General features: G+C 44.5%; 1 protein-coding gene and 1 long non-coding RNA gene across 11 annotated transcripts in view; one reads left to right on the forward strand and one right to left on the reverse strand.

The window, feature by feature from the left end:
- The window catches only part of PTPRT (protein tyrosine phosphatase receptor type T), a 1,205,819-nt gene that overhangs the window by 796,681 nt on the left and 387,111 nt on the right, over positions 1-22,027 (forward strand). For all 10 annotated transcript variants that reach the window (XM_077168216.1, XM_077168229.1, XM_077168210.1 and 7 more), the window contains one exon: positions 17,158-17,454. In XM_077168216.1, coding sequence (XP_077024331.1) covers positions 17,158-17,454 — 297 coding nt within the window. The remainder of the gene's footprint in view (positions 1-17,157; positions 17,455-22,027) is intronic.
- LOC143690556 (uncharacterized) overlaps positions 1-22,027 on the reverse strand; it is a 122,087-nt gene that overhangs the window by 40,281 nt on the left and 59,779 nt on the right. The gene's annotated exons all lie outside the window — the stretch shown is intronic.

Genomic DNA, 22,027 nt, shown 5'->3' on the forward strand with positions numbered 1-22,027 from the left:
GAGACAAAATGAAACTGGATCCCAACCTAATACCTCATACCAAAGTAGTAGACTCCAGAAGACTTAAAACATAAATGTGCTAGATAAATCTATAAAGTTTAAAAAATACTGAAGAGTGACCTTGTGGCCTAGAGTTGGGCAAGGACTTAAAATGTTGTGTCCTTCAGTGGGAGAGGAAAAAGGAAATTATAGCAATTGCTCATCCTCAAGTACCACACAGCAGTTCGCAACCACAGATTTGATGTATATATGTCAATATGGATGGACTTGAAAGCATAGTGCTGAGTGAAGAAAGAAAAAGAATGAGATAACGCAATACCATTTATCTAAATGAAACACACACACGCAACAGCATGTTTTCCAAGAACACAAGATAAAGATACTAAGATGGTTGCTGATGGTAGGGGAGTGAAGAGTAGAGGGAGATGGTAATAAACAAGTCATGAGATAGTCAGGATAGGTTAGGTATATGCATGTAACCAATGCCCCCAAATCTCAGTAGCTTAACCCAACGTGGAGGTTTCTCTGTCTTGCACTGTATGACCACAAGGGTTGGCAGGGTGATTCTCCTCCCTCAGGTGCTTCTGCGACTTAGGCTGAGGAAGGTTTTAATGTAACCAGTGCTTCCACAACCTCTGGAGCAGAGAAAACGAAATGAACCAATCATACACAGGCTTTTAAAAATACCCTGGAAGTAACAGTTAATATTTGCTCTGATGTCTTTGGGAAAAACAAGTTCCATGGACACCCCTAGCTTCTGAGGATCTGGCAAGTGCATCCTCTCCACATGCCTGAAACAAGTGGAGTAGGAATATTAGAGAACTGACTTAACAGCTATCATTTGAGAAAAATTTTTAAAAAGAAACCAGAAATAGATTTTTTTCATTGATTTGATTGCATCAAAAATGAAGGATATTTGTTTATCAGAGATAATCGTGGACAGAGTCAAATGTTTAGAACATGTAAATAATTCCTCCAGTTAGTAGGTTCATCAGTAAAGGATGTGAACAAGGAGTTTATAAAGATGGAAATTCAAAAGGCTAACGTACATATACAAAGAAATTCTCAAACTCATTGGTATTCGTAGAAGTGCAAATTAAAATAGTAATGGGAAAAATGTTTGGTACCCATCAGATCAGAAAAGTTAGCAAACTGGATAATGCTAAGTGCTGGCAGGGAACCTTTACTCATGGCTAGGCTTTGTGCAGCTATTCTGGAAGCAATCCGGAAGTACCTTGTTGAATTAAGTTTACAAATGTCATATAAGGCAGCACTTCTGCTTCTAGAATATGTATTCCTAAGAAATTCCCACAAACCTAGAAGGGGACATATATGAGGAAGTCTAGTACAGCACTATTTGTGGTAGTGATGAGTTGGGAGCAAACTGTGCACCCACCAGCAGGGAGTAGACTGATGGTGGAGCAAACCATGGATCACTGTGCAGTGGTTGGAAGTAATGGACTAAAGGCACACAGCAGCATGGGTGAATGTTAAAAACATAGTGCCAAGGGACTTAGACTGAGCTGTCCTACGATCCAGGTTACATAACAAAGTACATGCATATTAAACAGTTACACGCATTTTATAAAAATCCGTTCAAGCAAAAGAACATATATGAAGCAACATATGTATGGAGGAAAGGCAATGGGGATGAGGAATATGGGTGAAAAATATAGAAATAAGCAGAATATTCATGAGTTTATTAGTTGCTTATGGCTGCTTAAACATTACCATAACTTAGCAGCTTAAAACAATACAAATGTATTATTCTGGAAGTCACAAGTCTAAAGCGGGTTTGCAGGGCTCTGTTCCTCCTACAGGCTCTAGGGTAGAACCTGTTTGCTTTGCTTCTCCAGCTTCTAGAAGCTGCCTGTATCTTCTTGGCTATGGGCCCTTCCTCCATCTTCAAAGCCAGTAGCATAGCATCTTTCCTCCTCTCTGATCTCCTGCTTCCCTTTTATAAGGATCCTTGAGGTTCCACTGAGTCCACCCAGATAGATAACCAAGGATAATCTCCACCCCACCAACATCTTTAGCTTAATCATATCCCCAGAGTTCCCTTCGCCATGTAAAATAACACTCACAGGTTCTGGGGATTAGGTGGTAAACATCTTTGGGGTAGTGAGGGCCATTTTCCACCTACCACAGACTTTCTTCCTTTCAGGGGAACCAAGCCTGTACTTGTTTCTTTGTTTTTTTGTGTTTTTTTTGCATGGGCAGGCACCAGGAATCAAACCTGGGCCTCCCACATGGCAGGTGAGAACTCTCCCTGCTGAGCCACCAAGGCCCATCCTGTACTTGTTTTTGAAGAAATGCCAGCTAGTCATTTTCACCCGCCACACGCATGTTGATCTGCAGTAGTTTGGACTGTCCTTCCAACAAATATCTCCTCTCCCCCCTTTCCTCCCTATGGGAAGAATGTCCCTGCTGGTGTTGGGCTTGCCTGTGTGACCTGATTGGTCCTTATGTCAATGCACATGACATGGAGAGACACCCTCAATGTCCTTGCACAAGTTGGCTTCTCTCTGCTGCATCCATTCTGGAGATACTTTGCCCTGAGTAGCCACTGTCCCTTCAGTCCAGGAGAACAAAGCTGAGTGCACAGCCCGAAGCCAAGCTTGGCTAAGCCCCACAGAGATCACCTGAGTGAGCTCATGAGCTTAAGAATCAATACCTGCTGCCCAACCAGTGACGTTGGGATAATTTGTTGCACAATACTAGGATGGCAATATCCCAGTAAAGAGATAGATATCATTAGCTCTGTTTTACATGTAAAATTGGGACTCAGCCAATTCTGGTAAACTCCTTGCTCCCCCCTTTATATAACGCACGACTTCCAGGGGTACAAGTCTCCCTGGAAGTATAGGACACGAGTCTTATGGGAAGGGCCTCGCCCTGGCATTGTGATGTTGGTGATGCCTTCTTAACCAAAAAGGGGGAAAGAAATGTAAAGAAAATAATGTTTCAGTGGCTAAGAGATTTCAAATAGAGTGAAGAAGCTATTCTGGAGACTACTCTTATGTAAGTTTCATATTGTAGACATTGTGAATTGCCACAGTATCCCAAGCCCCAACCAAGAGTATTCCTGAAAACCCTAAAAAATACCCAAGGCTCTGAGACTCTATTGTAGTTTCACTTGGTTTATTTTTCAGAAACTTAAAACCTCCAGATTGTTCCTATGCCAAAGGAGCCCCAAAACCCAGAGGCAGTAGTCTCTCCAAGAGCATTGACCAGCTGTATCCCCCTTCCCGATAATGTCAACACCCCTTCTCAACATGAAGAAGTTAGAATGGCCATTGCCCAAATATCCCTGAAATTTGAAAGATCAGATAAGAGGGAAAAGTTGTAACCGAAAGTATGAGTATGACTACTTAACAAATGAGTATGACTACTCAATCATTATATGGATATTTCTTTTTAGTCTCCAGTGTATTAGAGCAGCCTAGAAAGAAATACCTGAAACTGTGGAGCTGTAGCCCACACCACACTTTGAAATTTGTTCTATAACTACTTGTTAAAATGTACTTTGAGATCTATCACTTTTCTGCATGTTGTATTTTAGAATAAAAATGTTTTTAAAAATTGGGGCTCAGAAAGGGAAAATTATTTATACTTGGTCATACAGCTCACAACGAGTTTTGATGGGCAGGAGAGAGAAAGTGTAAAAAACATCGGGCCTCCGAGAAAGACTTTGCAGATGAGGGCGGGATGAATAGTGGGACTGGCCTGCAGGCTAACATTGCAGGAAAGTCTCTTAATTTGCAGAGAGCAGCTCTAGGAGGCTTAGAAGTCAAAGTTGAACACCAAGGAGGAAGAATAGTGACCACCTTTCTGATTCTGATATTATGGGTTATCATTTGGTGGATTATGGGCAATGTCCCAGCCAGGGGTGAGCTGGGAAACAGCTGCACAGTTGAGCCGGTCACCTTTCCTGAGAGGGGCTCAGCTAGGCCAGCGCAGCTGCACAGGCAGGTACAGCAGGGAGAGAGGGCAAGAGGGCCTTCCACTGGGGTTCCCTTCTTAGAGCTTTGCACAAGGTGACTAACATCTACAGGCTTTTTTTCTGTCGTGTTTCTTTCTCATTGCCTACGTGAGTCCAACGAGACTTGGCAGACAATAAGCCTCCCTTAGCTGACAGTGGTTTTCATTTGAAAGTTCCCCTTCAGTTTAATGATACTCTTTTGTCCATTTCCAACAATAAAACTTTGGACATAAAAAAGCTTAGTAAGCATTTCTGGGACTGCTGGCACAGCAGGTCTCTTCAAGGTCCAATAGTCCCGAGTGGTTTCCAGAGATGAACTTGACTCCTTGGGAGGGAAGACTGTCCTGGGTGCGGGGTTCTCAGTTGTGGGCAGCTCAGCTTTGACAGACTTCAGATCTGAATATAAAGAGACATGTTCTTCAATTGCAAGGAGAAGGTAGAAGGGCCCCGAGGAAGAGAGGGCCAGAATCAAATTATCGGATTTTTTTATTACGTAATCTGGAAACAATTTTACACACAGCTTCTCAACAGCATCACAGCGATGGAAAACCAGCTCCGCCGAAGGCTACTACCGATCCCAGTGCTCATACTATTTGTCGCCAGACTGAGTTCCCAAGGAGAAGTAAACTGTCCAGAATATTTAATGTCACCTGGGCACAGTGCTAGATGGCTTTTGATCATCAGAAATGACTCAGGTTTTCTTTTTCTCCAGCCATTTTTCTTTCTCTTTAAATTTATATAGATGAAGGGACTTGCCATGAATTCAATGTGAGTTGAAATGAAGCCCAGAAGATATCAGGGGCCCACCTTCCTCCTCCCCCACCCCAGCCCCAAATCCCTTTTACGTTCTCTGGAAACTGAAACCATGTAATTTAGAAATTGCTCCTCTCCTTCCAACCTAATTTCCTCTGCCACAAAAGTAATTTTTAAACGTTCTAAAGCTTTAGTTTCCTGGCTGTGGTTTTCTCCCTATCGCGTTCTTCCCAGCAGCTGCGCAGCCGATGAGCAGGAGGCCTGGCTGACCACCTGCTTCTGAGCTCAGCAGCAGTCCAGGTAGAAGCATCGGGATGGGGTAGAGAAGGAAGAGCCGGGTGTGAGCCAGAGTGTGGCATCCAGGGTAGCCCAGATCGATGGGCGTGAGGCCCCTGAGTGGAATGGAGTGCCGGGAGGAGAAGGACAGGGGCCAGCAAGGTTATGGAAGTTCACACATTGGTGTCTTTCACTGGTCAAGGTCTAGTTAGAGGATACATCACACCCATTCACATTAATTCCTTAAACACAGCCCTCTCTGGTGACCATCATGGTTCTCAAACTGTGTGCTGAAGCACCCCAGGATACCATGGGGTATGTTAGGTTATTGGAGAAAGCCCAGCAACTTCTGTGAGAAACCACATGGAGCGCTAACTTGAGATAGTCTACAATTTCAACATTAGCCTGGGTTACCTTTCTTTTGACAACATCCCATCTTTGCAGAGCCAGGCTTTCGGCACTTGCTGTGATAAAAAAACAGGCATTGCATGGAAATCATTGTGGATCATAAGAATGGCAGTGTCTCATCTGAACCCGTAGTTTGAGAAGTTGGATGGTTGCTCATCAGATGCATGGTTAAAGAAATAAAATGATTAAATTTTGATTTGCATGTATTGTTTACCAACCTATTTATTGAATTATTAGCATATAAAGCTTTTAAGTTGGTTGGATCTAGCTACTGAATAAATGGAACTGTGAGGTATTTCTTTTGGCTTAGGAGTACTATGGAAAAATTACTAGAACCCTATGGGCACTATGAGCAGAGAATGTTTAGGAACCTTTAGGTAACTATATATGAAGAATTGTCTAGGAAACTAAAAAGGTAAAAAGAGAAAGTGAAGGTGTTACACCAAAGTAGCAACTATAGGAAGCAGCTTCTGCCTGGGCTGGGTAGAATAAAGAGAAGAGACTATAATTATGAGAACCTCTGAACAGTTTGGAGGAGGGAACACTTCCTGGCTGAAGCTGGTGTCTGAGGGACTACAATCAGACTGGTTCTTTAAGTGCCAGAGATACTGCAAACTCTACCCAACCACTGCTGCAGAGTGAATCATCATTCCCAGGGTGGGGAAGCAATGCTGGAGCGATGTCCTGGGAACAGGAGGCAGGCTCCCTCTACCGCCCCCTATTGGCAGAGCCTAGCATGGAGCCCCGTGATAGAGCAGAGAGGTGGCATGTGGATTCCCAGTCCCAGCATCAAAGAGGGTGTGGTGTAGCGACAAGGACTTAAATAACTAAGCTGGGGCCCTCAGGCCGCAGCTCTCATGCTCACTCCCAACCCCGAGGGCCATGACCCCAGTCAGGAGTCTGCCTCTGGAAGCTGGGTTGTCTATGATGCTTGGTTCTCCATCCAGACCTCAGGCAGACAGCTTGACTGCAGGACTGCTGAACCACAACCAGTTGTGTCCTCACGTTCCTTCAGGTTCACCTCCCCATCCAGTGTGGGGAAGTGATCAGATGACCAACCCAAGTCTGGGCCCAATAAGCATTTGAGGGGAGGCCTTTGCAATACAGCGATGTGTAAACTGAGGTCCATAGGATGGGTGAAACTGGGAGAGAGGTGGGAAGAGAGTGGGAGAGAGGAGAGTGTTAACTTTCAGTCTAGATGTCACAAACAGTCATCTTTCCAACACCACATCCACAGATCTTAGCTTGCCACTTTTATCTAAAGTACTCCTTCTCATTTCCTTGAAAACACTTATGACAGCATTCAGTTTGTCTGCTCATGTGTTTGATTGCAATCATAGTTGTTTTAATTGGCTTCCTTTACTAGATATTAAACACAGAGGAGACAGGGGCCATGTCTGTTTTTGTTAATGTCATGCCTCCATACGTACACGTTAAGCCACGTAACCATAAGAAGGTAAGACCTTTAGTGTAAATGCAGAGGAAAGAGCAAAGAAGATCAAATTGTAGGCACAACCCTCCCCACCCTGATTTCCCTTTCCTGCTTGGTTTTTCTCCATAGCACTTATCACCTGATGATATCTATTTTTAAATTTATCTTATGTTATTTAATTCTCCCCACTAGAACACTAGCCCCATAAGGACAGAGAGGATTTTTTGTCTGTTTAGTTCACTCTTGTGTCCCTTATAACTAGTATAGTCTCTGGAACTCAAAAAATATTTATTAAAAAGAATTGTAACCCATACCAAACTCTGAAATCTGTTCTACAACTAATAGCTGTGATATAGTTTGAAATTTATTGCTTTTTTTGTATATATGTTATTTTTCAGAAAACAGGGAAAAAAGTCAATTGTGATAAAAAATACTTATTCCTTCTAGCCTCCAATGTTCTGGAGCAGCTAGAAGGAAAAATCTCAGATGATGGTATAGTAGCCCATAACTACTTGTTGAAGAGTGCTTTGAAAACTACTACTTTTCTTCCTACTGTGCTTTATATGTATGTTATATTATGCAATTTTAAAAGTTAAAAAAAAAATGAATCTGCTCCATGCTTTGCTTTTGGCAAAGAATACTCTTTATCACACCATTACGATTGCCTTATTCATTCTCCTTTTCCTCTTGGTGATGATAGGAGGGACAGATATCATGTATAAAACAGCCTGGCCAATCCATCATATGTAGAGGGGTGTGTGTGTGTGTGTGTGTGTGTGTGTGTGTGTGTGTGTGTGGAAGGTGGGGGCTGCTGCTCCTTCAGCCTATCCACACATGCATCAGAATCTCAAAGACCATTTGCTCCTTTGATCTCATTTCTTGGACTTAAACGTGCTGGGCGCGTTTTTTGCCTGGAGCCTCACCTCTCCACCTCCCCACCCCTTCCCAGCACATTAACAAACCCTGCCCCTTCACCAGATTACATCCCAGCCACCATCTGCCCAAGGCCAACTCCTGGACAATCTTCCCCAATCTCCAGACTCCACATTACATTGTTGGTAATTTACTTCCACATATTTAAGCTTACATAATGGAATGTTACGAGTTATAGGGTAAGCTGTAACCCAGTGTGGCGAGCCTTCCCATCAAAATACACTGTCGGGGGGACACCCCGTGGTGTTCCAGTCAGTCCTTCTGGTACAGCATCTTCATTAACAACCTTCACTTGGCTAATTAGCATAAGTGTCGGAACTTGGTTTCTGGGGTTGAAATCAAGGACCTCATGACTAGAATCAATATTAGAAATTGGCCCCCATTGGTGATAGTGAAGGTATTCCAAATATGTGGGTTGGCCAAAGTATCTTGAAAACCCTCTCCAGTCTCACATGATGAAGAACCTGGTTAGAATTCCAGCCTTGAACATGAGGGACAGAGTTCAAGGCTCAATTTCTAAATATACCTGCATCGGCCATGGGATTAGGACTCCTGATTGCCTCTTGTGACAACAGTGGTCATCAGTTCTGCTCCTAAAATAGACGTGGATAAACTGGATCCCAGCCAAATCCATCCTGCTGCCTGTGCTTGTCAATACAGCTTTATTGGAAGACAGCTGTTCTAGTTTGTTAGCTGCCAGAATGCAATATATCAGAAATGGAATGGCTTTTAAAAGGGGAATTAAAAAGTTGCTAGTTTACAGTTTTAAGGCTGAGATAATGTCCCAATTAAAGCAAATCTATACAAAAGTCCCATCAAAGGCATCCAGGGAAAGATACCTTGGTTCAAGAAGGCCGATGACATTCAGGGTTTCTCTCTCACATAAGAAGGCACATGGCGAACAGGGTCAGGGTTTCTCCCTTATCTGGAAAGGTACATGGTGAACATGGCGTCATCTGCTAGCTTTCTCTCCTGGCTTGCTTTCATGAAGCTCCCCGGGAGGCGTTTTCCTTCTTCATCTCCAAAAGTCACTGACTGGTGGACTCTCTGCTTCTCGTGGCCATGTCATTCTGCTCTCTCAGAATCTTGCATTCTCCAAAATGTTTCTTCTCTTACAGGATTCCAGTAAATTAATCAAGATGCACCCAAATGGTGGGTCTCTACTTAACCCATCTTAACAACCACTCTTGATTGAGTCACATCTCCAGGGAGATGATCTAATTACAGTTTCAAACATACAGTACTGGATAGGGATTAGAAGAAACAGCTGTCTTTACAAAATGGGATTAGGATTAAAACATGGCTTTTCTAGGGTACATACATCCTTTCAAACCAGCACAACAGCCATGCTCATGCATTTACATATTATCTATGTGCTTTCGTGCTACAGCTACAGAAATAGACTCTCTGGCTTGCAAAATATTTACCAAAAAAAGTTGCCAAACCTTTGCCTTACAGTTTTGTCACACATGCATCAAATGAACCTTTCATGCAAAATAGTGGTTGAATCACCAATAAGGACAAATTGCTGAAAATTCACTGTGTTTATGAATTAGACTGACTTGTTTTTTGCCTGCTTGCTAACAAACATTTGTCTAATAAATGCTCATCTGTGTAGAATTTTGTCTGAAACTTGCTTTTATCATTACCTAATAATGCGGTGCTAGGGGAATCGTTAACCTTCACTCACCTCAAATTTCTTTGGTGGTTTCTGGTTTATATGAAAAAGAACCTGAGGGCTGTTCATGAGTCACAGTGAAATTGGTTCAGATGAGTTCCCAACCCTTGACTGGGTCTCTCTGCAACGTGCTACCCTGGAGCCCAATGCTCTTCCTGCAAAAGACTGATGAGGCTTCCTCACTGCATCCTGCACATTTGTGTCTGCAATCCTCCTCTACAGCCTGAGTCCCATGAAAGCAAGAAACTATCAGGTCTTATTTACCTGCATCCCTAGTGCCTTTTCCATTGCAGAGACCCAAGAAATGTTTGTAGGAAGGAAGGAACAGATACAACAGTATCTGAAAGGGCATTAAGAGAAGCTTGTCAACCCCAGACAATAGTTAGTTAAGAGCGGGGGCCCCGCAGCAGTTAAGTAGATTGGGAACCAGGTCAGGTCCATGTAACCCACAGGACATCTGCTTTAGCAGTGGCCTCACCAGCCCTCTGGGTTTGAGGGTATACAGCTGTGATGTGACCATCAGGTCCTTGACAGACATTGTCTTTTTTAATATACTGTAAGACTCTAATTGGCTTGGAGCATCACCTGTTTTACACACAAGACTAGTGAGGCACAGACACAGGATAAGTGACTTGCTTTAGGTGTAAGTGATAACAGAGCCAATGCTCTTTTCATCATGTCATGATGCTTCCATATTAGTGAGTATTTTGAATTAATGAGTCAATGAACAATTGAATGAATTACCTTCTCTATGGCATTGCTACAAAAGGAAAGCAATCAAGCCACTTCACAAGGCAACATGCTCTGACCTCAGATGATTCTAGGTGTCGAGGTGGGCAGGACTCAGTGACTCTGGACCTTGTGGGTTACCAGCAGCCCCAAATCAAGCTTCTGGATTCCTGCCCTTGCCTACATTCAGAAGATGTCTGTGACAATATTCAACAAATTCCTGTCTATCAAACATCTGCAATAAATTGGAGGTGGTAGCAGGATGTAAGCAAGAGAGTACATTTAGATGATGCTGGAAAGAAGATGGATTTTAATTTTGTTCCTTTTCCCTTTTCTCCCTTCATGTATCATTTCCATGCAGAAACTGCAAATTAATGGTCACATTGAACTATCTGTCAATGTATTACTACTCTTGCAGTATCAAATTATGCTGGCAATAACGTTTCCAGCTGCCTTGGACTCCATTGCAATTTAATTTGAAAGGAACTCAAATTGCATCTCCAAATGGATAAAAAATTAATTTTACATACAAGCTATCCACCTCTACATTTTCAGCCCCATGCCCCAAATTATCTCAATTTAAGTTCAACTTTGAACAGTACATATGTTGCAGCCCATTCCACATGCAAAGATGAATACATAACAAATTCATGAATTGGAAATCTGCTTTACTGCTCTTTTTTAATAAGATATTCTGCCTTGATTAAGGTCATCCAGAGAATCTATAGCTATCTTCTCTGACAGCAGGGACTCAGGCTGAGTCCATATAGAACAAAAAAACATGGATCTTGACTTAACCACGTAATTACTCTTAACAATTAGAGCATAAAAAGAACCTTGATCCACTCCTAGACTTATTGCTTCTCCCCTGCAGTATATTAGGACCTTAATCCTGGTATTCAGTCATCACTGACTTTATTTATTTTTCATCTATATATCACATGGTTGTATGTTCTAGTTTAATGAAGACATCTAGGGGCTCACAGGTTAACAGGGAAGGTGAACACGAACCAAACCTATAAACAATGACCATGCAAGTCGCTAATGTGTTAAAGAAGATAGCTGGTCGTGGTGTTAACTCTGCCTGGGCAAGGTAGGCTTTTGGAGAAAGTTATGAGTAAAGGGGAAGCACTGAGGCTGAGCCTCGTATTTATGGAAATGGAATTTTCCAGTGGTATCCCAAGCAGAGGGAATGGCATGGGCCAACCAGCTGTTGATTCAGGATGCAACGTTTTGCTTTAAAATCTATGGTTCTAAGATGAGCAGTGGAAATTGAGACAGTAGAGTGCAGAAAGGGGGAGGGGTTCAAGTTGCAGGCTGGGCTCAGGTACTAGGTTGAAAATGGTCCTTCAGGATGGAAACATTGCTTCAGTAACACTGGATGTAGAAAGAAGAGAAGTGATCAGAGAGTAGGACTAACCTGCTGTCTACATGTAGCAGCAGGAACAAAGAAGCCACCTCTGAGTCACTCTCTCTCTCTCTCACACACACACAAATGCAAATAGAGGCCCTGCAGCCCCTCCACATTCTCCTTTCCCCTGACTCCACCCTTCTGCACAGAGGGCCTCATGCACAGGTGTGTGGAGATCCCAGTCCTCAGGTCCCAGCTCTGTCCACACCTCCAAGCAGCCACCCTTTGGCCACTCCTTGGGTCTTGGGGTGCACATACCAGGGTATGGTCCAACTTAAGAATAGACCAAAGGAAAAGATCCCCCTGGATCTGGAAGTGAGTTTGGAGTCAATGGGACTGGAAATTCTGGGGTGTCATCTACCTAGATCCTGGTGCAGAAGAGGGAGCACAAGTACCAGGTGGGCACAACCCATTGCCCCTTGACTCCTATTCTGGGTGGGAGTGGGGTGTGGGGAAGGCTCTCCCTGAAGAGGGCCAGAATAGACTCCCCAGTGCTTGGGGCTCAGAACAGGGCCCATTTGCCCAAGTCTAAGAACATGCATGAAGTGCACCCCAAGGCTGAGCCACTTGGTTTTTCATCAAAGGATGATTTTCAAGCTTCCCAGACAAGCCATTCACTTTTCCAGCTATGTGTGGCCTGTGTATCCATCTTCTTGGCCTGTGGGCTCTTCCTCTAGAAGTTCACATGGATAAGGCTTTATCTGGAGGTAGGAACCCCAGGCTCAGGGTATGGACATATTTACACGGTGACGTAAATTCAACAAGGCAGTCTCCACTGTGTACGCAAGGCTTTCGCAGCAATTTCCAAAGTGTTTGCACCAACTGAGACTCTCCTCACTGTAGGCTATTACCAGAGCAGAAGCCGGGTTTGGCTGCTGAAATTGAGGGGGTCAGAGTGAAAGCACAAATGCTTCCATCACCCATATTTAAGAACTAGTTTCCATTGTATGGTATTTCAGGATATTCTCTTGCTTGAATGCAAATAAGATATGTCTATCTTAAATATTCTGCTGATGTGCTGCAGGGGACAGGACAGGTCTGTAGAGTAGGGAGATCTGAGCTCAGTTCCCAAGAAATCAGTTTAATGAGCATTCACTGCCCCTCAGCAGACCCATGTGCCATGTGCTGGGGTTCTTGGACAAACAGAACATGAGCCCCTGCCCTAAAAGGATGTACAGCCTGGGGGGGGGGGGGGCAGATACCCGAGTGAGCAGTCCCTGACAGCAGCAAGACAAAGGGTGAGGATGATGGAGAACCCTGCCCAGCGCTGCTCTGCCTCCGCTCCCTCACTCCACAGAGTTGTTTGGGGGTTGCAAATGCCAAGGGTAGTACCCAGCCCAGAACTGGTAACCAAAAAGCCATTGACTCTCCGTTTGTTGCATGGCAACCAAGAGTGACTAAAGTTAGAGCAGAGATCTCAAATTTACAAGCCACTTTCACCTGCACATATGGAACCCAAAGATTTGCTGGAGCCCTTCTCACCTTTTGCATATGAAGTGAGGTTCCCTGGAACCTCTGTTTCCATAGCATGGGCAACCCCCAACGTCATTGCTCAAGATCCATGCTGCACTCATGGACGTATTTGCAGGGGTCCCTTTGCCTTCTGTCCCCGTGTCCCCTGGCCCGAGCATTGGCGCCAGCCCTTTCCCTGGAATCCACAGGAAATCCTGTCCCAGAAGACACTGTGGTGTTGTTTGAGGTCCTTGTTGGAGATCCGAGTCACACAGGAGAAGTCACATTGGGTCCCAACCAGCCTTCTGTCACTTTGTGTGCCCCCATCCCTCTCCTACTAAATCCCAGCTCCCAACAGAGTCATTGTCCCCTGCTCTGAAAGCTCAGCAGAGCTGACACCAAGGCTCTAGGGATGCAGCTTTGACTCCACATAAGTGTCTTAAGGCCTTTCTCCAAGAAAGACAAGTCTCTGTAAAAGGAATATCTACTGTTAAACAAAGGCAGTTTTCTTTCTGTCTTTACAGTTCATTTTATAGCCATGAAAAGCCCTATGAGATTAGTGTATTAATGCCCACTTTATAGATGAAGAAATGGAGGCTCAGAGATGAAATGCCCTTGGCAAGGTCACACAGCTGTTGAGTGCCATAGTCTGGCTGCAAGCTACGCTCTGCCCATCTCCGCTCTGTCCTGGAGGAGGGAGCAAGCACGTGATTGGTCCCATGGCCCGACCTTCCCCTCTGGGAGGGAGTCTCTCTGCTGGTGGGAGGTGGGGGGAGGACTTACAAGTCCTCCCTGTTTGAGAAGAAGCCGCTGCCTGTTCCCACTTTACAGATGAAGAAACTGAGGCCCAAAGAGGTCAAGGAACTTGTACAAAGTAGCAAGGCTAGCAAATGGCAGAGTGGGGTTTTGAACTTATGTCTGATTGTATGACTAGTGTGCAAAATAGGCAGCATTTATGGCCCAGTAGCCACAGTGCTGGCTTCTGTCCCCAGAATTGCCTTACAGCCCTGCTGTGGCTACTGCTCCAGAAATGCCATTTTACCATTCTGTTTGTGCTTTAAGAGCATATTGGGGATCTCAGAAATTATATTTAACATAGGATTTGGTACATTTTAAGATATGTGACAAGATGTGGGCTTAGACTTAAAAGGGTCTTAAATGTCCCTGTTCTCACTCCCTAATCAGGCTGAGACTAGAGCGCTGGGACAGTGATCATCTTATGGGAGCTTGGGTTTTTTTTTAAATGCAGTGTTACTGAGATAGGTTCATATCATATAATCCATCTGAAGTATACAACAGTAGCTCACAGTATCGTCACATAGTTGTATATTTATCCCCACAATCAGTTTTAGAACTTTCCTACTACTCCAAAAATAAAATAAAAAGAACAAAACACCTTAAATCCCTTATTCCCCCCTTTATTTTTTTTTTTTTGTCTTTATTTTATTCCTCATGCATTGGGATCAGTTTTGAAGGCCTATCCTAGGAGGAGTTTCAAAGAGGTCCTAAGCAGAGCCTGGCACCCTCCCCTCTACGGGAGCTCTGGCACCTGGACAAGGGAGAAGGCCGGTGAGGCTTCTCGGGACTTCGCAGGCAAGCAGCTCCTCTCTGACTGTGTGTTTACACGTCTGTCCCCATATCAGGCTCTCCCACCATGAGCAGCCAGCCACGCCACCCACCCAGCTCATAACTGCCACCCATCACGGTGGTAATTTTCACTTTCCCGTCCTAGCTGGGCTCAGCACAGAGCAGGCCTGAGCACCAGCTTGCCCAGTGCCACACCTTCAAAGTCACCTGTTAGCCTTTGGGACACTGGCTCTACTTTACACATGGGCCGCTAAGCATGAGCAGCTGGGCTTTAAATGATAGTGAACAGCTTAGTTGACCCAGGGCCAGAGCTGCCCGTGAGCAGTCCGGGGCTGGCCTGCCAGATGCCTGGACACTTCCTGCAGCCCCTTCAGAGGAGAGCTGTTTAGAGGTATAGTTTTGTAGGAAGGCTCTGGCACAAATGCAGACACTCTTCCCCATAGAGAAAGACCAGATAACTCAGGTAGCCCGCCGGGGGCGCCTCCATCGGCCTTAGGATTGCTGTGGCCCTGCAGAGGCAGCCCCGCCCCACCTGCCCCGGGAGGTCAGAGAGGATGGACCCCAGTGGGCCGTGTGGCATGAGGGTGCCGCCCAGCACTGTCACCCAGGGATGTCCAGGGTGGAGGCAGCAGGAGGAGCATTGCTGTTGTGTTAGCACTGCTACGCTGACACCACCATACAGAAGTGCTTATTAAGGTTTAGGTACCCGTCTAACTCCTTGGCAAGCAGTATCTCATTTAAACCTCCCCTTCCTCTCCTATTAGGGAGCCACTGTGATCATCACCATTCTACCAATGAGTGAAACAGACAGAAAGAGGTTACCAAATTTGGGGAAATCCTGTAATTAGTGTGGGCAAAATGGGGAAAAATACTGATTTAGTCTCTAGCCTCTGCTTAGCTACTCCCAGCTAGCCCATCTGATGAGAAGAACTTGTGGGGACGCTTATCATGAGAGATGTCATACTTCTGACACAGTGAATACCTAATTACATCGTAACACAGGATGAACTTTGCACACAGGGATATTTTTTTAAAACATCTGTTTGGTATGATGTGTTTTGTATGAAAAACATCTACTTAGTTTCTGTAAAGTATGAACAGAAGAGTGATAAAATAAGGCCTCAGTGATGTCACTTACGGAGGTCTTTGGTCACGACTGTGGGACAGGATGGAGGGGAGACAAAGACGGGGTGAGAAGTTAAGACCAGACCCACTCGTGGTGTGCCTGGTGGGACCTGTTTGGAAGAAAAGATGAAGGAAGGGAAAAGAAGTGCTGCGGGCCGTTGCAGGAAGCTGTGAGCTGGCCCACTGTGTGGTCAATGAAAGGGGGGAGATCCCAGGACAGAGAAAGCAGACCCATGCCCATTTGCCTCGCTGGGAGCTACGCAGCAGGCCGGCGCTGCATTTCCCGCCTGCTCACCTCAGTGCTGGGAACTGGTGGGGACGGATTTCCCAAGGGGAGCAGATGAGGCTGGATTAGACACAAGGAGGCCCCTAAGTATACCCCAACGTGTTGTGTAAATGCTGCTGGTGCTACCCACGGTGGGTTTTGGTGGTGTCCTCATGAACTTTTTCAAAATTAGCAATTTTGTGTTTAAATTTTTTAATTGTGACAAAATCACATAATATAAAATTGGCCTTTTAAAGTGAATAATTTGGCGATATTTGGCAGATGCACAGTGTGGTGCAACCATCTCTATAAAGTCCCGAAACACTGTCACCGCCCCTAAAGGAAACCCCACTTTAGCCACTCCTGTTCCCCCCACCCCCCGCTCCCCCAGGCCCTGGGAAACCCCAAGTCTTGAATTGTATTTTTATGGTTAACATTTATTTGTGGAAACTGACTTGGGTTTTCCCTTTATATCGCATTGTGTTTTAAGACGCATAGTTTTACAGAGGGCCCAGACTCTTCAGATCACCAACCAGTTCCATCTCCCTCTCCCATATTATTCACAGCCCCTTCCAACATGAAAAAGTTAGAATGGGCATAGCCCAGATACCCCTGAAGAGTGAGAGAAAGATCAAAGGACATGGTGGAGTTATACTGAGAAGGTAGGGTTTGACAAATGAGTATGATTGCTGAATCATCAAATTGACATTTCTTTTAGTCTCCAGTACCTTAGAGCAGCTAGAAGGAAGAACCTTAACTGGTGGAACTGTAACCCACGCCAAACTCGGAAATCTGTTCTGTATCAACTTATTGAAGAGTACTTTGAAAATCATTGCTTTTTTCTATCCTTTGCGTAAATGTAATATTTAACAAAAAAATGTTTTAAAAGGTTGCGTGTATTTAATTAAGAAAAAGGAGATGGGTTTAAAGAAGAATGTTAACTGCAGGTGGCAAAAGTCAGGAAGGCAGTAGAGTAGCTGCAGTATGGTTAAGGAGCTGTTCTCCCATTGCCAGCACACCGCTGCCCGTCTGGGAGCCAGCGCGCTGCTGCCTGCCTGGGAACGCCCTCCACTCCCCCCACTTCCTGAAAGCCCCCTAAGAGTCCCTGTCCGTCTCTGTGTTGCAGACCCAGTGCACGGCCCCCAGAACGTGGAGATTGTGGACATCCGAGCCCGGCAGCTGACCCTGCAGTGGGAGCCCTTTGGCTACGCAGTGACCCGCTGCCACAGCTACAACCTCACGGTGCAGTACCAGTACGTGTTCAACCAGCAGCAGTACGAGGCCGAGGAGCTCATCCAGACCTCCTCCCACTATACCCTCCGGGGCCTGCGCCCCTTCATGACCATCCGCCTGCGGCTGCTGCTGTCCAACCCCGAGGGCCGGATGGAGAGCGAGGAGCTGGTGGTGCAGACGGAAGAGGACGGTGAGCTTCCTCGGGAACCGGGGACACTGAACCTGCTCTTGGGGTCCAGGGGCTTTACTTTTCTGCTATCTTTAATCTCTTCTCCTAAATCTGCCTCTTTTCCAAGGTCCTCAAGGACCAGTCAGGCTGGGCATTGCACAACTCCAGGGGGCACTGTCCCCATAGACAACAGCAGTGCTGCCACAGATGCCTGCTCAAGCTTCCTCTCCTACATCCCCCTCCTCTTCTCACTTTATGTAAGGTGTCCACCACACTGAGTGCTCCCCAAAGAGTAAATCATGCTGTTGAAGCATGTCAGTTTGGAATACTATCACAGATCCTGGAAGAATTAAAATCTGAAAATACATATAAAAGAGCTTAGGACAAACAAATATACTCAGAATCAAACATATACCTGTATATCTTATAGTCATCGCAAAGTATCCAAAAACAAACCACTCTCTCCTACACTGACTCTTCTCCCACAGTTATCTCAACAAGCAGTATCTAGTATCTCAAGATGGAGACATCAAGTCAGCTTAGATGTCTCTATTTCTCCCACCCCACCTCTACAGCCCATGAGTTTCTGTTGATTCTGCTTCCTGTTGTCTATCTCCCAATAACCCAGAAATCTGGAACCACTTTTAATCCCTAGAACACTTGACTCCTCCTGCTTCTCTGTCCTTATCCGTGCAGTCTCCCTGCTTGGAGTAACCTCTCCTTCCATGTTTGCAGGACAAACCTCATCTGCCTTTCAAGTCATACCTCAAATGTTACTTCTTCCAGGAAGCTTTCCCTGAATGCCCTAAGCAGACTTAGGTGTTCCTCCCCGGGCCCTCCCTGCAATGTGTAGGTAATTCCACCAAACCAGTTAACTCATTTATGGGATGGAATTTGCTGGTTCCAGATTCATCAGGGAAACACTTCTCCTCCATGGTTGCCTCTCTCCACCTTCCTGGCCTCACAGAGAACCTCAGTCCTTTGTGGGTGCAGCTCTCTGTCCACACCAGTGTCTCCAGGAGATCTGAACGCTCTCCCTCCCATGAACTCATCTCGATTCAATAAAGGAGTTGGGGCATCCCATCTTGGCTTCACTCTGCTTCCAGATTAGGGTCTCAGGAAGTGTTCTGGGTTTGGCTGCTCTATAAAACCTTTTTGGACCTCTACACACCCACCCTAAGTGGTTGTGGAAAATACAGCATGGACTCGAGAAGAGTGGTGAAGTGTCTTCAGTGCTTACCTTGAGAGGCTGAGTCAAGGTCAAGCAGGATGACATAATGACAGGAGTTTGCAGGAAAATCCCAGTTCTTAGAGGGAGCCGGTGTTGGAAAGCCAAGAGGACATCCAAACTCAAGATAGCTCTAGCAGGGTTGATCAAGGAGCAGTGCGGGGCATTTTCCCCCGAGACGCTCTGCCCACCTCGTGCTGCTCATTGGTGATTACCGGCATGTGCAGCAGCAAATCCTGAGTCCCACCTTCAAGAACCACCTCGACGTCTCCTCAAACATCCCTTTCTCCTTCTGGTCCCCAGGAAAAATAGTCCCAAAGCCTTTATCAAAACAATGTGACAGCAGCAATGCTTTGAAATTAAAGTTTAATTGAACACCATTAATAAAACATTCCTTACTCTACTGAGATGTGTGGATATTGTCATACTAGAAACACCCCCTAACAGGACAGTGGGCCCGATCCCATAGCTGTCCTGAGAACACATCTCAGGAACCACTGGGCAGAAGGAAGGTCTCAGAAGAACACAAGCACCTTCTGCTCACTAAGTTTAGGTTCTGTTCTTCTCAAGAGGTGGGCGGCACCCTTTGTTTGTTGGGGGAACTCATTCACCTCAAGGACAAGCTGTAGATGGAGCAGAGCTCTAGCTGATTAACTGAGACTTCCCGTCGGGGAGGCAGAGAGCAACTGCTCAGATGAGCAGACTGCATTCATGCTGCTTTCATCAGGGCTGCAAAATTGTCTTCATGGGAATCCACAGGATTTGTGAATTCAGCACCCCAGTGCCACTGAGAGCCTATGTACTAACCTGCTGCTGGGGAGTGAAGCTCAAGGCTGCTGAGCCCCCTGGCTCATCTGGAAAGCAGCTGTTGATAAGAGACTAGAAAGGTTCTTAGGGAAAATAAAGGACCCAGGGAGAACCATGGCTCACTTAGTGGTTACTCATCCACCTTTATCCAGGTCACAGCCAAGATTGTGAGATTGAGTATATGAGGTCTTGAAAGTTGACCTCCAATATTCCAACAATGTTGACCCTGATCTCATGTTGGTGCCAGTTGTTGAGCATCTGCACTGTGCTAGGCCCGACCTGAGGATATTTATGCAGTGGCTTGTGTACTCCATTCACCAGAGATTTGACTTTAGGATGTTTCAAAGCTACAGAAAAATTGGTAGACACAAAGAAGACCTCTAAACCCCACAAACCAATAGACATACATATTGTTTTTATCTGCGAGCAAGTTGCAGAGATCATGACACCTGGCCCCTAAGCCCATCAGAGCATACATGACCTAAGAAAAAGGACACTTGCTTAGATATTTTTGGCAAAAATACTGAGTAGATGGTGATGAATATTTCTTACTGTATTATGTCAACAGGTACATAATGTCAGGGAGACCCTCTTTTGGTGATGGTCTATATCTGATCGCTTTGATAAGATGTGGCCACCCATAAGTGTGGTACCTTTTGTCCATTGTAAGTTCATGGCTAATCCATGTAATGATACTTTGAGATTGTGTATGAGCTACATTCCACCTACTGGTTTTGGCAAGCCTTGATAATCTTCACCCATTACACTGGTGTATATAAAAGGGTGATTTTTCAATCTTTCATTCTTTCTATATATATTTTCTGGCTTTCTCCTTTATAGGAGAGCTCTTCCCTCATCCCAGCTCCCCTGTTTTAGTGTCCCTATGGACTCATAGGTATTTTTTATTCAGTGTATTAAAATCCACTACTATCATTATTCTTTTTTATGCTAAAATTGTCCCCAGTATACCAGTGAGAGTCCCTTCAGCTGGCTCCTAGGTCTTTCTGAAACACCCTTTTTAGTCTTCCTTGCTTTCTGGCACAAGAAGATATTTCAGCTTGCCCTTGTAATGTTCCTGCCCCAGACCTGAAATTAACCACCTTCCTAGGGATTTCTGAATTTGCTTTTCCGTGGAAATGGCATCTTGGCACTAAGATATACATCTTAGGTGTGCTTGATGGGGCGTCATTTCCTCTAGGGTCTTTCAGAAGATGGAGCTGGGGATGTAATTTATCTGTTTTAAAACATGAGCTTATACTGACTCAAATCTGACATCTCAAGATTCTTGTGCACTTCCCTTCATTCCATGCATATGCCTCCCCTCTCCCACAGTGAGAACTCTCCTTCTTACCTACATAGTTTTGTTTTGTTTTTGCTTAATCCTACAACACACAAAATAGTTTCAGAACTATATCCCCAATCCCACTAACAAGCAATAAAGCTAGTGGATTAGGTTAAAGACTTCTTTTCAGTTTTTTTTATCCTTAGACTATCTCACTGGGGGGTTACAGTCTCTATGCTGTGTTCAGAAATTACACAATTCTGTTCTCTTTGGTTACGTTATCAATTTGACATCCAATCAGATTCATCGGTTTCAATTTTAGGGCTTACCTCCCCCACCCACCCATTATTTTTATTGAATTTCATTGTGTTCTAAGTAGGTAGAACAGTTTTGTTTGAAAATCAACTATATAAAAAGGTAAACTCAGAGCAACGTTGTCGCCAACCCTATCTCCTTTAGTCTCTACCTAGCCACACCTGATAATAAACATTTTTCATCCTGGGGTTAGATTTCCTACAGTGCATTTACAAAACGTAAATACTTCTTTTTTATATAAAAAGTATTATGTACACATTCACAGACTTTATATCTTATTTTCTTTACTTAAATAAATCTTCGAAATTATTCCACAGTCTGAAGACATCATCTTCACCTTTTTTTTTTTTTACACCTGCCTGATAATTTATTGTGCAATGTACCATAGATTATTCAACCAGGGTCCTAAGAATACATAGGTTGTTTCCTATACTTGCTATTATAAATAATACTGCAGTGAACAATCTTGAACATCATGCTGCTTGGTATTTGTAGAGATACATCTTCAGGGTAAATTCCTAAAAGGGTAATTGCTGGGGTCAAAGGGTAATTGCATGTGCATTTTGTTCGATATTGGAAAGTACCTCTGCATAGCAGCTGTATCGTTTTGCATTTATACCAACAATAAGGACTCATTCAACCTTAAAGCCAAAGCTGAAAGACCAGGCATTACCATCTTCCCTGTTTATGCCAAGAAAACTTAAACTCTCATGTAATAGATAATGATTATATAAAGTATAATTAATTATGATACATATATTAATGTCATTGATATTTAGTATGATTAATCATAGGCAAGACTATTCCATTTAATATAATAAATTATTCTTAAAAAGCTCATATCCTTTAATGGTAGGGAAGACTGCCATACCCTGGGAATGAGTATCTGTTTTACATGCATTTCTAACAAGCCTATTCAATTGGTTTCTCAGCTGACAGTAAGCTGAAAGGAGGCTTCGTGG

Source organism: Tamandua tetradactyla, chromosome 1 (genome assembly GCF_023851605.1).
Source record: "Tamandua tetradactyla isolate mTamTet1 chromosome 1, mTamTet1.pri, whole genome shotgun sequence".
NCBI classification, from domain to species: Eukaryota; Metazoa; Chordata; class Mammalia; order Pilosa; family Myrmecophagidae; genus Tamandua; species Tamandua tetradactyla.